The sequence below is a fragment of the Phyllobates terribilis genome, unplaced genomic scaffold, assembly GCF_046119375.1.
Source record: "Phyllobates terribilis strain yellow unplaced genomic scaffold, ASM4611937v1 Scaffold_5__5_contigs__length_657084704, whole genome shotgun sequence".
Classification (NCBI taxonomy): domain Eukaryota; kingdom Metazoa; phylum Chordata; class Amphibia; order Anura; family Dendrobatidae; genus Phyllobates; species Phyllobates terribilis.
This window is the reverse complement of record NW_027362765.1, coordinates 221,905,306-221,921,841: the sequence shown is the minus strand read 5'-3', so window position 1 is coordinate 221,921,841 and position 16,536 is coordinate 221,905,306. Positions and strand designations below refer to the sequence as shown.

The window sequence follows — 16,536 nt, the reverse complement described above, 5'->3', positions numbered from 1 at the left end:
TAAAGGGGTTAAAAAGGGGGGACTCCTTGTCAGGACTCCATGTCAGGTACCCCCTAATTTTTAATAATCAGCAAAGGCTAAGCAGACAGCTGCAAGTTGATATTAATAGGCTGGAAAGGGGACATGGATATTGACTCCTTCCCAGACTAATAACAGCAGCCCCCAGTCACACCGGAAATGAGATCAAGTTATTGGACGAGTGTAGTGACCACTTGAGTGAGCTTCCCAGATTTACGCTGTAGCTTTTGGCTGCGGTTTTAATAAAGACACAGAGAATATTTAAGTATGAAAATCTTTATTTCAATCCAATGTAATCAGGACAACAAAAAATACCGAAAATTTAATTTTAAGTGAGTACCATTGAAATGGAGCAGCAACCCATATGTAACAACTACATTTACTAGCCCACCCACAAAATTTAATTCTCCAGTATCTACTATTCATTTAATGCTACATAAGTTGGACTACACACATACAAACTTAAGTTTAATTGTCTCATGAAGCTTAAACATTTACTTTTTTCAGTCATGCCACTTTCTAGCATATTTGCACAAAGTATGCTAGATAACTGAAAAAAAATAAATTTGGTGCTCCAAAATCAGAAAAGATGCAATTTTGATATAAGAAAATATTGAAGGAAACCGTCACAACGTTAAAACTCAAATTAAATTTAAAAGCAATCTCCACAAGACATTGACTTGCGGAGAATGGAGAACATGTGACATTTCCACTTTCTGGACAATCAATTATATAGAAATGCTCACTTTTTTTGGTAAAGTTTTTATAAATAAAAGTGAATTCATGTTTGGTATATATTCAGCCAGCTGGGGAAAGCAATTTCTCATTCAAACCATGATAGAGCAATTTCTTGTTTGTATATTGAGCCTCTTGCTTAAAAAAGTGCTCAGGAATTGCCCATACACCACCATACAGATGGCGTACAGAAATTATTTCCCACAGCCCCTGAAGATTACAGAACCAGTAATCAGGATTTTATACCCCAATCTAATGCCATGTTTTAAAGGTGCTTTAATACCAAGTAAGTAAATCCTTACCTTTCTTGTTGAAATCAATTTTTCAGTTTTAAAGAAATCCAGTTGAAATTGTATGCTAAGAAGCTGCAAGTGCAGTGGAGAATGCACTTGTAGCTCTCTTGACCCCTCTGTCTACTCTCTGCCTCCTGTCTCTGACTGTCAGGTCATCTGAAACAGAAGTGACCTATATGTCAGTGACAGGAGGCAGGCAGTGGGCAGGAAGAGACAGGAGAGTTGTAAGTGCAGTGTCCACTTCTCTGCACTTAATTTCTCTATGCATGTTATTGGGGAATAAAATCCTGATAACCGAATCTGTTAATAACAGAAATCCATAAAAATGAAGGCTCACTGTATATCTATGCTCAGATTTTGATCAATAAAAGCCACTTTTCCATACAATCGTATATACAGCAAAGTGGGGAATACTGGCTATGTCCTAAGGGTCCTACATTTCATGCAATCACATTAAATTGCAACCAACAGAAAAAAAAACAAAAAGTTTAAAGGCCTTTGGAAATCATTTAAGGCACATATTTTCTGCTTAAATATAAAAACCTAAACATCTACATATTTAAGAAAGAGGTAAGATTGTAGTTTGTGTTTTCATAAGCGCAAGACGCACGTATGAAACATATACATAAAAAGTATGCTATTTACGATATAAAAATTGCACAAATAGGTTTCAAAAATTTATGCTAAAAAAAACCCCACTAAAATGGAAACACGCTCAATCTAGCTTAAGATTTTTGGATTTCTCCACTGTTATATAATGTATAAAATATAATAAATGGGGAAGGGGTGAAAAGTACACCATATCACTTTCCGAGAGCAGTCGTGGTGAAAAAATAAAAACACAAAAATTGAGTTTGTGTAAATATTGCGCCATCTAGTGGTTACACTATTAAAGTAATTATACACGATAACTCCACGTTCACAGTTTCAGTATTTAGTCAGTATTTAAAATTAGTATTTGTAAGTCAAAATCAGGAGCGGGTGCAGAAGTGGTGACGTGTTTCTATTATACTTTTCTTTTCCTCTGGTTTTGGCTTACAAATACTAATAAAATACTGACCAAATACCAAACTTGTGCACATGGCCGACGTAATTTGCACACAGCATTACTGGACTTTAAATTAAAAAAAAAATACGAAGATAAAAAAAATTGTCATTTGTTAACCCTATAAGATCCGAAGACATGCATCTCTGAAGCAATTGGAGTACAAAAATACCGTTTTTCCTATTCCTCATGGCGTCAAATGCCAATCACACTGGAATACAAAAATCAAGAAAATACTGAATACTTTAAGGTCATTAAACAGCAATTAATATTCACAGTTTCAAAAAACTTGAGAATTTTTTTTTTCTAAGTAAACAATGTCTAGAAGGAAGCTCAATTAATGAGAATGAGTCACCCCTCCTACCCATCAAACACTTAATAATAACCAACCGACAATGTATGATAAGGGTGCTGAGCATGTCAGAGAAGGCTGGATTATAGCCACGTGCAAGTGACCTTCTCCTAATGTCAGCCAGAGTTGTTACATTGCCGGATGAGCTCTGGTCAAAATGATCAATAAAGTGCAGAGGGGGGGAAGCAGCATATTTGCAGAACACTATGCTGTAAGGGTCCAAATAACATGCCCAGCCCACCTGCAGTGTTCCAAGGTGCCTATGCTCCATTATATATCCCAACCACGGAAAAAGCAGTCAGGGATTCAATATGTAATGTAAACCATAAGTACTTGAAGTTCATAAAAAGAAAAAAAGATTTGATTATGACCTGCCATTTCATCTCTTTTGCAAAGAGCCCCCACAAAAAGGATGAGGGTTTGTGCATTCTTTGCAGATACTAAAGAGTCAATTCCATCCTGGCTTGGCCTGTCCTTGAGGTAGTCAATACTCCTATGGCAAAGGAAAGAAAAACTCAAGGAGTAAAGGCAAAGGAATTACACTTGGTCATCCTCTGGATCTGGATCCCGATGCTGGTCGCGAGAACGTCTTTCGGCATCACGTTTATCTTTTTCAGCTTTCATCAAATCAATATATGTCCTGGTGGCTACCATAGCCAGGATATGCAATGGGCTGTTTTCACGGTTCTCACGGTCTGAATTGCAATCACTGTTTTGGAAGGACAATTTTGAATATAAGGGCAGTTCTGGAGATGAACATTCTCCTTTCACGCCAGGGGCCGAATCCTGCACCACGACATCACGACTCACTGTAGTGAGAGCACGAAAGGATGGTCTAACAGGGTAGATCAGAGGCAGAGGTACTATGTTAGCAGCCAAAGTGGGGACAACCAGCATACCAGGTATGGTATGGTGCTCCATCTGTGTCATTGATGAGAAGGCAATTGGTCTATGCAGCATTGGAGTAGGAGATTCAGAGTTCTTGTTTCCCTTTCGAGATATCGTGTACTGGTTAGGGTCTTTACCATCCTTACGCAGCATGTCCGGCAAGGTCCGTCTCCGAGCATTGATAAACCAGTTGCAAATCTACAAGTGAAAAGAGAAAAATCAGCTTACATGATCAAGCAATTATAGTATTCCAGGGGGTGTATGAGAGATATAGAAAACACTGCTACCTTTGCCTGGTATTGCAGAGCAGCCCTATTACCTTGTATTGCAGAGGAGTAGGGCCACGCTGCAAAACCACACAGTACAGTCAAAGACAGGCAATATTTAAGGGAAAGAGCGGGGCAAATCCTTTTTTTCTTTTAATTTATTTTTCTTTTTGCAACAAGGGAAAAATCTGCATGCTGTTTAAAGCATTGACAGGTTCCAGAAAACCAATTTTCATACCCCCCACCACGACTATTGTGTCATTGTTATCCAACCACCCTAAAAAACTGCCTTCACAAAGGAGAACCCGCTATCCTAGTGGCTATTGCTATACAACAATTTTTTGGGGGGTCGTACCTGAAGCACTGTGAGATTAGTCTGTTCAGATAACACAATTTTCTCCGCCTCTGTCGGATAAGCATTGTGTCTGTGCTCGTACAACCAGTCGCGTAGGATTTTCACAGCTTCTTTCGGCAGATTCCCTCTGCGCTTCCTCTTGGCACCGGGAACTTCCAGCTCCAGCTCCACGCTGTCATCCTCACTGTCAGTCTGCACACATTCCATATTCTTGGCCATAATTGGTCCTGCGGTGAGAAACATTGGGTCAAACAATGGTAGAGATATACACAGCATGAAATATGTATAGTTTATACAGTGTAGAAATGGCCGTCATGAACAATCTACCAGGACTGAAAGACATCACTGCCCAAACACTACAGGAGTCCAGTTTATTCTTCAAAATGGCCTGTTCCAGGGAGTGGTGAGGGGCTTCATTTACACTTAAACTGGTGTCCTACTTAGCATTGTACTCTGGGAAGAAGCCTATTGTGTCCACCTTGTTTCATTAACACATTCCTCTTCTCACCTCTCCTCATTGGTAGCCCCCCTCCCCCATTCCAAATAGTGATGATAGCTACTTGAAGAGGTTATTCTAGGTTGTTAGGCTGGACATATGGAGTCAATAGTCCAAATATGCTGGAAATAGACTTACTTCAATCAAAGACATATGACATATAAAGGATATGCCATACATATTTGATAGATATGGATTCTAAAAGGTAATACAGTGTGCATAAGCCATAAAACATGGGAAGAAATAAAAAAAAATGGTTAAATTATTAGGGAAGAGAAGTATGTAAACTATTAGCCTCATGGGACTAGTTATAGACAGACCCTCATTGGTCAACTATGTCACAGTATAAAGGCTGGTCATGCAAAAATATTGAAAACCATTGGCTTGACAGAGTTATTTTCCCTATTCCCTCATACTCAGCATTCCTGTATTCCCTATGGGGAGATTGGAGTAAGCCAGAATTACCAGTAATCATCCGTTGGAACAGCAGCAATCAGTTTGAAACGGAAGCCTATTTAACGGAGCAGTTTTCCATAGACTTCAATGATATGGTGGACAAAAAAGTTGTGTCTGGATAACTTCACTACTTTTTATTAACGGATTGCTGCTGGATTCGTTCTAACAGAATACATGTGAATGCAGCCTAAGTTCACATGTGCGGTAAGCAATCCGTTAATAAAAAAGTTGTAAAGACACAACTTTTTTTTGTTGGCCAAAAAAACTGATTTGCAACTAGATCTGTTTTTTTTTTGTTTACCACGGACGTCTATAAAAAGCAAATCTGTTAAATAGCCAGGTTTCTTCTATTTGAAACGGATCCGTTTTTTTAGCTTAAAGTGTAACAGTCGTTTTAATTTATATTTCATAAATCAATAGTACACGTGAAAATTAGCAACTTTGTAATATATCTTCAGAGAAAATTGATCAAATGTGAAATTGAGATCAAAATTTTGAGGTAAAATCTGTATTCAGTGAAGACTGACTTTCCCATTACCGAGATAGGAGATGGCTACTGAAGAGATTCTATGTAGATAGGAGGGGGAGGGAGGAGCTCTGCCTCTAACTCCTCTCTCCCCTCCCCCTTCTATCTACATAGAATTGTATTCATAGCAACGGCCATCTCCTATCTCAGTAATGGGAAAGTCTGTGTATACATGTCACTGAATACAGATATCACCTCAGAATTGAGAATTTTGACAACACATGATCAATTCTGACAGAGAAAGAAAGATATACATTACAAAGTTGCTTATTTCCATGTGTACTGTTGATTCATGAAATGAAAATTAAAATGACTGTTACTGCTTAATGGATCAGTTTCAAATGGATGATTACATGACAGTTCACATGTCCAGTACTCATCTGTTTGAAACTGATCCAGTAAGCAAAAAAGGATCCTTTTGAAAAGAAAAACTGATGGCTATTTAACAGGTCAGTTTTCCATAGACTTCAATGTTAAAAAGAAGGGATCAGATTTCTTTTTTTAGCCAGACAAAAGTTATGTCTGCATAACTTTTTTGTCAAAGGATTGCTGCTGATTCCGTTTGAACAGATGATTACTGGACATGTGAACATAGACTTGGTCCTATTGGCAGATTTGTTGCAGAAATAAAGTAGATTTATTGGGGCTTCCTGTAGAAGTAACAAACCCCTTTCATATAAACAGCACTGATTTCTACTTGCAGAAAGTTCTGCAACAAATCTGTCATTTGGACTAAAGGATACAATATAGCACTGCACAAATAATCAATAGATACAAAAATGGGAAACACATCAGCATGAGGTTCTGTTCACTATCACAGTATGGACATTGAATAAAAAAAAACCAAATAAATAATAACAATGGGGACATGCATATCCTTTGCATATAAGACAATAGGCTGAAGACCCCCAGCCTGTGTCTGTTCAAATGCAAAGAATGAAACCTCCCTCCAAAACAAGCAGAATAGAGCAAAGACAGAGCAAATGGATGTTCTTCACCCCCACCCCTCCTCTCCGAAAAGATGGGGGAGGAGGGCTGAGTACGTGAGCAGGGCATGGGCATGTGGACACAGGATATAGCCATTTACCTGCTGCATCAGAGCCATCTGCAGATGTAACACACACAAGTGCCACAGCAGCACAGCAGTACTTCAGCAATGCAATACTCACAGAACAGACACGTGATTTAAAGCCACAGGGGTTATGTACCAAACAAACCACACCACTCATCATAGAAACAAGGGTCAAAATAAGCACATGGGAACAAAGACATTCTCAGCACATGGCATGGACAGCACTGTACATACTAAGGAGCCCATCATCCATTGTACCCCCCTCTATACTCACTGATCACTTCCATAGCACAGGGCCAATCTGTACTATGTGGGGTGCGGGATCCCCCCTTTAAATGGATCCTTCAAAGTAAACTTTTCCTCACTGACAGACTGTTTCTTTGTTTCAAAGAGAAACAGGAACTTGTAGAGTCTCCCCTCCTCCCCTCCCTCTCCCTCCAGCTGTCACTTCAGACTCTCCAATAAAGCACAGCCCCCAATCTGCAGGGGCAGGTAGGGAGACATCACAGGCTGCAAAGTTTCTTGTGTGGTCTTTGTTCAGCCGATCGCCCAGGTCTGGAGCTAGCACACAAGAAACACTGGCCACCATGCTTATCTTATCACTATTTGCGGAGGAGCAGATCACAATCTATTGTTCCCCATCAGCCTCCCCAGAATGGCTGCAGAGGGATTACTGACAAAATGACAACAGTCCATAAAAAGTGAAGAAGAAAAGTCACAATTCTGTCTAATCCCAAAGTTTTCAGAAACATTCCCACACGTGTTTATCCCACCCGCCTGTCGGGACAACTGCCCTTTAACATCACAGCATTGGTACCGTACTATGACAGTGTAAGGAAGAAGTATCAGACTTACGAGATAGGACGTAGCAGATGCTCAGGTCTCACTGGGTTCTTGGATCCTAGAGGTCCTTGGTCCTGGAGGTCAGGTGAGATCAGTCACAAGTTGTGAAAGTTCTGCAGACTCAGGACGTTAGGTGACAGCTTTATCTGCAGCCTCTGCAGGTTCTGGGCGGGACAGTGTTTGAATCCCGCGCTGTGATTGGCCGGCGCTCTGGGGGGCTCATGGCGTCAACTTTGTTGTCACTTGTTATCTTACAATTCTTATTCTATTCGTATGCAATTACCTTTTGTTTAAAAAGGTTTCAATATACCTGTCTTCCCCCCTCACCAGCTGGGCCGCCCGAGTTTTATCATGCAAACATGCCGTGCTAATTCTTCAACACTGGTGTGTGGAGTGTGGGAAGCAGGAATTCCCGCCACTCCTGCATCCATCCTCTCCTTACATGACTCTGACACATGGCAGAGTGACATTTGTCCTGTGTGTGGCACACATGAGCCAGTTGTGCTTTAAAAGGTACAGAAATTATGACATCCAGTCCGTTTTCTGTCATGGACACAGTTCTGTAACAAATATGGGATTTCCCACCAGGGTTATAGATACATTCACTGATACATAATCCTCCAAAATTCTCCTCAAAACTCTCTCCATCTCCACTTTGAGTTTCACATGAGGAGATTTTTGACATTTTTTTCCTCAAAAATTGAAAAAAACTACTGAAAGGGAGAGAAGGTGCATGGCACCTTTATTTTTAAGTAGATTCTGAAGTAAACCTCCCCAAGAAACTCATCTAAATCACTTATAAACCTCTTAAGGTAAAAATGTCCCCCAAAAAGATTGTTTCTTGAAGCAACCCTTCTTTAAACACCTCAAAAAATCAGTGTGAACATAGCCTAAGAAATAGATATATATCTGAGGATAGGTTCACACGAGCGTATAAAAAATCGTTCAGTTTCATCCAGAAAAGTGGGAGGATTTTTTCTGACTTGTCACTCGTGTGCAGTCTATACAATCCGTTTTTTCTTTACTGAGGAGCAGTATAACATTTACAGGAACAATTACAGTTTCCTCTGTTACAGAATTGCAATATATCCGTATTAATCGGATACTCTGGCTCCCTATGGCATCTGGTTTACGCACCCATAGACTTGAATGGGCGAGTCTCATCCAATTTTCCGATTTTCTGCTATTTTTCTCACTCAGATTCAGTCAGTGAAAAAATTGGCTCATCTGCACTGCCCCATTGCATAACATTGATTCGAGTGCTGTCCATTTTTTTCACAGATAATACTTGGACCGAAAATACGGTCGTGTAAATGAGTCCTTGTAGTTCTACAAGGATAAAGGGATATTTCTCCATCTATACAAATATAATCGTGCTAAATACTAATGCTGGCATACAATATGTTATGTTTATAATGTACTTGCTACTTCTAAAATGTCTCCTTTACACTTTTCCAGGGTCTAGTGTTTGCTCTGGTTATCATAGGTTACAAATACTAATGATAAGTGCCTGATGAAATCACTGTAGTGTATGTAAGGCTTTTTTTTGTGATGTCCGCCATTTTGACAAAAAAGAAAAGAAAATGGAGGACAGCATTCAATTAGTTGATGCAAAATTCAGTGATGTGATGTTTTAGATTCACAAAGTCTCTTTTGACTATTTTGACCTTATCACCAAGGACTACATAACTGGCGCCAATACTAGTTAATGTGGAATGAAAATAAAATGTCTAGTATTGCTAAAAAAGTGACAAAATGTTCCCATCTCGGCCAGCTTTCCCATATACAGGAGTGCTCGTTCAGTGGAGCGCTCCTACGTTCTCTTTGTTGTCATTTCTCTCCATGCCACTTACAATGAAATATGCAATAGTTTGTTTCTTATGTCAAAAACCTGTCAAAAAAGACTGTTCATTTCTTGCATTTGCGCGTGCAGTTGTCTATTAGTCGAAACTGGAAATGGCTCCTAAAAAGAGCCAAAATATAAACTAATGAACTATTTCTTTTCTATATCAGCTATACACTACACCTTTTCAATCATGGGGATAAATGGATTCCATACAGACTTTTAGCATTGTTTTCTTAACCTCTTTTGTTTTTTCATTTCTTTAATCAAAGCCATAACGTTTTTATTTTTCCGTCTACATAGCCATATGTGGACTTGTTTTTTATGGGACGAGTTGTAGTTTTGATTGACATTATTCATTTTACCATATAATGTACTGAGAAATTTTGAAAAAAATCCTAGTGAGGAGAAATGATAAAAAAAAAAAAACTCCATCATATTTTTTGGGGTTTTATTTTTATGGCGTTAATTGTGCTGTAAAAATGACCTGGCAAATATAATTCTGCAGGTCGGTATGGCTATTGCTCTACCATGCATGCATAGTTTTGTCTTTTATTATTCCAGCAGCTTAAATAAATTCTGAACTTTGAAAAAATAAAAAAAAGCAATTTGGTGCATGCTGCCATTTTCCAAAACTATCTGAGGGCATGAATTTTGCATGCTGAGCTGAAGATTTTATTAGTATAATTTTAGGTTGAATACTAGTTTTTTTTATTGCCATTTTGGTGGGCGATGTACCTGTACAGGTTACTATTTTAGATTCTAACGTGGAAATACCAAATATGTAGACTTTTTACATTTCTATATTTTTAACTGGGGAAATGAAGGATCAATTCATGTTTTTTTTTATTTAATTTTCACTTTTTTTAGTCCCAATTGAAGACTTCAATCTGAAATAGTTTGATCGCTTGCTGTATATACTGGAATACCATGGTATTGCAGTACTGCCAATCACTGACAGCAGTACTGTCAATCACTGACAGCAGTACTGCCAATGACTGACAGTAGTGCTGTCAATCGCTGACATCAGTACTGCCAATGACTGACAGCAGTACTGCCAATCACTGTCAGCAGTACTGTCAATCGCTGACAGCAGTACTGTCAATCGCTGACAGCAGTACTGCCAATGACTGACAGCAGTACTGCCAATCACTGCCAGCAGTACTGTCAATCGCTGACAGCAGTACTGTCAATCACTGGCAGCAGTACTGTTAATCACTAGCAGAGGTCATAAATGCCACTGTCAGTGATTGACAGTATCATGTAAGGGATTAACAGCAGAGATTGGACCTCAGCTGGTGTCAGCTTTTTGTGGAGCAGGCACCAGCTTCCTCTATGACATAAAGGTACATCATGGAGCGTCTAGTACAGGGATGTCAAACTTAAATGCAGAGAGGGCCAAAATAAAAAACATATACAAAGTTGTGGACCAATTTGTTATGTATTAACAGCCCTCCACACAGTATAATGGGCCCCACATAGTCCTCCATATAGTATAATGAGACCCACATAGTCCCTCATGCAGTATAATGGGCCCCACGTAGTTCTCCATACAGGATAATGGGCCCCACATAGTCCTCCATATAGTATAATGGGCCCCACATAGTCCCCCATGCAGTATAATGGGCCCCACATAGTCCTCCATATAGTATAATGGGACCCACATAGTCCTCCATACAGAATAATGGGCCCCACATAGTTCTCCATACAGGATAATGGGCCCCACATAGTCCTCCATACAGTATCATACAGTATAATGGGCCCCACATAGTCCCCCATGCAGTATAATGGGCCCCACATAGTCCTCCATATAGTATAATGGACCCCACATAGTCCCCCATGCAGTATAATGGGCCCCGCATAGTCCTCCATATAGAATAATGGCCCCACATAGTCCCTCATGCAGTATAATGGGCCCCACATAGTTCTCCATACAGGATAATGGGCCCCACATAGTCCTCCATATAGTATAATGGGCCCTACATAGTCCTCCATGCAGTATAATGGGCCCCCATAGTCCTCCATATAGAATAATGGCCCCACATAGTCCCCCATACAGTATAATGGCCCCACATAGTCCTCCATACAGTATAATGGGCCCCACATAGTCCTCCATATTGTATAATGGGCCCCACATAGTCCCTCGTGCAGTATAATGGGCCCAACATAGTTCTCCATACAGGATAATGGGCCCCACATAGTCCTCCATACAGTATAATGGGCCCCATATAGTCCTCCATATAGTAGAATGGGTCCCACATAGTCCTCCATACAGTATAATGGAGGGGGGATGCCGGCGTCACGGGCCAAATATAATCACCCTATGGGCCAGATTTGGCATGTATGGTCTAGTAGTTAAGCTAGAGTAGAGAATATTAATAACATTTGTGTTTCAATTACTCAATTGTATTAATAATATGACTAAAAGTTGTCAAAAGAGATTCAAGCCAGTAATATCTGACTATGTACAGCTACAAAAATGATGTGTATTCGTTTAGAAAATACACCAAAAATACCTCCTTTTTGAGTGATTGTTATTTAAGAAACTACTATTTACACTTTGGGTGTGTTCACATTGAGTATTTGTTGAGTTTTTGAAGTGCAAACTAAGCAGAAATTCCAAGTTTTTGAGGAGTTTTGAGTTATGGAGGAGGATTTTAGTGGATTTCTGCTTAGTTTCTGCTCTAAAAACTCCTCAAAGAACACAGTGTGTTAAGTGTTTTTTGAGGTGTAACAAATCCAATACGGTTTTCAAGAGAAACCCATGTCAGAAGTCCATGCCGATTTTCAATGTGATTTTCAATTCTTTTTGAAGATAATATAGATATTTTTTTTGCTACCCTTTGACTTAATTGACAAATTTACCGTAAATTCCACTAGGAACTCGCATCAAAGAAGTGGCGCATCACTTTTTAAACGCTACATGCTTTTTACAACCGCATTGCAAAAACAACCTTACTGTATGAGCAATTATGTTGTTTTTCTCTCAAAATCACAGAAGTCCCATTCTTTAGCTTCATCAGACTCTACATCAGATTTCATGAAGCGATAGTACAATAAAATGATTTAGTAACACAAACACAGCAGGATTACAGGATTTGTTTCTGTGGTCATTTTTTGGGGGGAAGAAACCAACTGTTTCTAAAAACAATGAAAATGATATTTTTCCTTATTTCTGTATATTTTCCCCCTTCAAACATGAACTTGCACAAGAAAAATAATTGGTCCCAGCTTAGAAGGATGAGATGGTCCTATTCGATACTCTACAATGCTTTACATGAGATGAAAGTGCACACATTTAGTAATATGTATACAAAGCTCAATTATGGGATTCATGTCTGAGATAATTTGGGGGGGGGGGAAGCTTCTGAAAACAAAACAAAACAATGAAAATTGGATTTTTACTTATTTTTGGTTCAGATATGGACTTGCAGAAAAAAAAAATGATTGGTCACATTTTAGTATGATAAGAATGTCCCATCCTTTAGCTACATCAGACTCCATATCAGGTCACAGGAGATAATACCTCACCAATGAGTTGTTACAATCTTCAAAAAAAGACAAATTATGAAACTAAGGGCTCATTCATACGTCAGTTTTTCACATATAAGATCTATTTGTGTTTTTCACAGAACTCATACCCATTATAGTCTATGAGGCTCTGGATATATCCGTGGAGGTTTTTTTGCATACTGAGTTGCCAGCACGAAAATATGGAGACGTCAATTTTTCATCTGAGTCAGTTTATGTGACTTTATGGGTGCATGAAAAAAAATCAGACTGGACTTGGATGCGATCCGTGTTCCATCTGTGAGCTGTCCGATTTTACTTTGACAGCTCGCTCTGCTCAGACATGCTTTTGTTCAGTCTACATGACAGGGCATACTTACAGCCGCTGCTCACTGTGTATAGAAAGGTGACTGTACTCCATGCACACCTCTATGACTGAAAGCCGGCAGCTCCCGGAAGGTATAAAATTCATTTTTTACTGATCGCTGCTTTTTCAGTAAGGCGGACAGACAACATTGTCAGATCAACCCTACTTCTGCATGTTAATAGCGTTTTGGGACATGAAAGGTTGCCTGTTAACTGTGATCAAAATATTACATACAATTACATTATGACATTTCAAATGGTAAAATAGATACATCATTTTGATGCAGGTTCTGAATGTGTCACATCATAAAGTACTGCTTCAAAGGGGTTATTTGGTTCAGAAAACATTTTTCTTCATATACGTATATATACCCTATTAGGGATTATTTGTTTTATAGAGAGTACCCTAAAAGTATTACTGTAGAATAAAGGCAGACAGAACCAACCGTTGGAGTGATCGTCCAACTATTAAATATGTTTCAGGGGAACTCAAACCTTCCCATATAGCAGGGGTTGGGGAAAGAAGAATTGTGCATATTCCATTTGAAGATGCTTGATTGTTTGTTGCAACAGGAGATACGCTGTCCTACAGGGGTTTCCTGCATGTCTTACACCCCAAAACTGACAACACCTCCTAGCTTTACTCATCCTCCCCGGGTCCAGGGTTCAGTCTCTGCCGCTGTCTGTTATGACTTTCAGTACTGATGTCTCACTGCCAATAAATTATTTCAGTGCCAAAACTGGTAGCACAAGTCATGGAGCTAAGTTGTTGACTATAATAAGTTATTACCATGCTGAATGCACTTGGGCACACAAATCATTAAGGTCCACTGCTGGCAGCTCCCTTTGAAATTGCCAGCCCATCACATTCCAAATGAATTTTGGGGCATCTTTTCTACTGCATTTTCTTACCATACAGAACTGATATATAAATTATCAAATAAGACGTGTCCCTTTCATGTTTTTTTTTTACAAATTTGTGTGCATCCACAAAGTCACAAGTGAATTGTGTTTGTGATATCATTTTTGTTGCTGTCAATAATCCTGTGGTTCTTCATACGCCAAACACAACATTCACCAGCAGCATACCCTCTTCACACCACTGCTTCTGGGCAAAATTTTATTCTTAAAGGTATATAAGTAAAAAATTGCTTTGAGATGGCCATAGACAGAATAACTCTCCATGCATTATGAACAGGAATTCGACTGAACTATCAAATACCTTAGTCAAAAGTAGAAAAATGAATGGTAGCACTCACCAAGTCCTTCGGCTAAAAAGTCCTTTATTTCATTTTGGACAAACATCTGTTTGTCCAAAATTAAATAAAGGACTTTTTAGCTGAAGGACTTGGTGAGTGCTACCATTCATTTTTCTACTTTTGACTTGGATATTATATCTTAGCTTTTGCACCACCATTATAGTCTGCCACCACTGCTGGTGTTCAGCAATATATATGCCACACATTGGTGCCTGTAGATATTTTCCTTTCTTTGCTAAAATTACTATTAAATACCTTAGTATTCTCTGGTGGGCCAAATTCAGATACAGTAATAAGCCCCAAAGGTCCAGGTGACAACCACCCAACTTGGGGTTGATCTGAAGCACACAAATGTGCTGATCCATTTCTATAAGCAAACACATTAGTTGTTCCTATACAATACTAGTGATAGGGGCTTTAGGGATCACAGTACAGGGTGAATATAGTTGATATATTGACTAGCCAACAGTAGATAACTAGCCAACAGTAGATAACACCAGGTTGTGGAAAAGTTAAGCTCTACAAGGGGGATGGGGCCCATTTGTTAGTAATTGAATCACAAAAAAAGTCTCCTCACTGAGAGGATTAGTAGAGCAGATTCTTTTAAAAAAAGATAGGAAGTTAACCCTTTTTTAGCATTAGGACTCTTATTGTCCTGCAGGCATTATATTTTGTGTGGCTTTGCTGTTTGACAAATGTCACCTTACAATGGCCCTCCAGAGATTATCTTCCGTAGCAGAAGTAAATGTCAAGAAACCCTAAAGGGCTTGTCCAGCTTTGGGAACATTGCTTTTTAAATAAAAGTATTTGGGGCTAAAATATTTTTTGCTATTTGGTTACATAATTACATTAAAACTTTTCCACTGTTTTTCATCTATAGCCGCTGTGTTGCACTATTGGTCGTTCCAGAATGTGCTACCTGAGAATCCGCAAGCGATCTTATGGTAACGGTTCGTTTACACGAGCAGATAATCATTTCAAGTATAAATGATGCGATCGTAACTCACAACTAGAAAACAATGTCAGACAAGTGCTTACTGTATATGAGAATTGTGAATGAAATGGTTGAATAGCGATTATTATATTGAAATATCGAACTTCGTGCACTGTGTTCACATGGACAGATATCGACAGTGGGAAAAATAAGTATTTGATACACAGCTGATTTTGCAAGTTTTTCCGCCTACAAAGAATGGAGAGGTTTGTAATTTTTATCGTAGGTGCACTTCAACTGTGAGAGACTCGTTACTTGTATAAAAGACACCTGTCCACACACTCAATCAATCACACTCCAACCTCTCCACCATGGCCAAGATCAAAGAACTGTCTAAGGCCACCTGGGACAAAATTGTAGATCTGCACAAGGCTGAGATGGGCTACAGGACAAACAGATTCGTGAGAAGGCAACAACTATTGACACAATTACTAGCAAATGGAAGAAACACAAGATGACTGTCAATCTTCCTCGGTCTGGGGCTCCATGCAGGATCTCACTTCGTGGGGTAAGGATGATTCTGAGACAGGTCAGGAATCAGCCTAGAACTACATGGGAGGACCTGGTCAATGACCTGAAGAGAGCTGGGACCACAGTCTCAAACATTACCATTAGTAAAACACTTTGCCGTCATGGGTTAAAATCCCGCAGGGCACGCAAGGTCCACCTGCTCACGCTAGCACATGTACAGGCCTGTTTGAAGTTCACCAATGACCATCTGGATGATCCAGAGGAGGCATGGGAGAAGGTCATGTGGTCAGGTAAGACCAAAATAAAGCGTTTTGGTCTTAACTCTACTCGCTATGTTTGGCGGAAGAAGAAGGATGAGTACAACCCCAAGAACACCATCCCAACTGTGAAGCATGGTGGGGGAAACATTATACTTTGGGGGTGGTTTTCTGCAAAGGGGACAGGACGACTGCACCATATTGAAGGGAGGATGGATGGGGTCATGTATCGCAAGATTTTGGTCAACAACCTCGTTCCTTCAGTAAGAGCATTGAAGATGGGTCGTGGCTGGGTTTTCCAGTATGACAGTGACCCCAACCACACAGCCAGGGCAACTATGGAATGGCTCCGTAAGAAGCATTTCAAAGTCCTGGAGTGGCCTAGCCAGTCTCCAGACCTGAACCCAATAGAAAATCTTTGGAGGGAGCCGAGACCCAATGTTGCCTAGCGACAGCCCTTAAACCTGAAATATCTGGAGAAGATCTGTATG

The 16,536-nt window shown here is 39.6% G+C and overlaps 1 protein-coding gene across 2 annotated transcripts; it reads right to left on the bottom strand.

Moving 5' to 3' along the window:
- Positions 1-408: 408 nt before the first annotated feature.
- Positions 409-7,516, bottom strand: TGIF2 (TGFB induced factor homeobox 2). 2 transcript variants are annotated; one of them, XM_073681166.1, is made up of 3 exons: positions 7,358-7,516; positions 3,953-4,179; positions 409-3,529 (listed from the first exon to the last, which is right to left on the bottom strand). In XM_073681166.1, exons 2-3 carry the CDS (start codon positions 4,169-4,171, stop codon positions 2,981-2,983), a joined length of 768 nt encoding a protein of 255 aa, XP_073537267.1. In that variant the 5' UTR covers positions 4,172-4,179; positions 7,358-7,516; the 3' UTR covers positions 409-2,980. The 2 variants fall into 2 exon arrangements, with proteins under 2 accessions (XP_073537267.1, XP_073537266.1); XM_073681165.1 differs by lacking the exon at positions 7,358-7,516 and adding an exon at positions 6,777-6,915.
- Between the last annotated feature and the right edge of the window lie 9,020 nt (positions 7,517-16,536).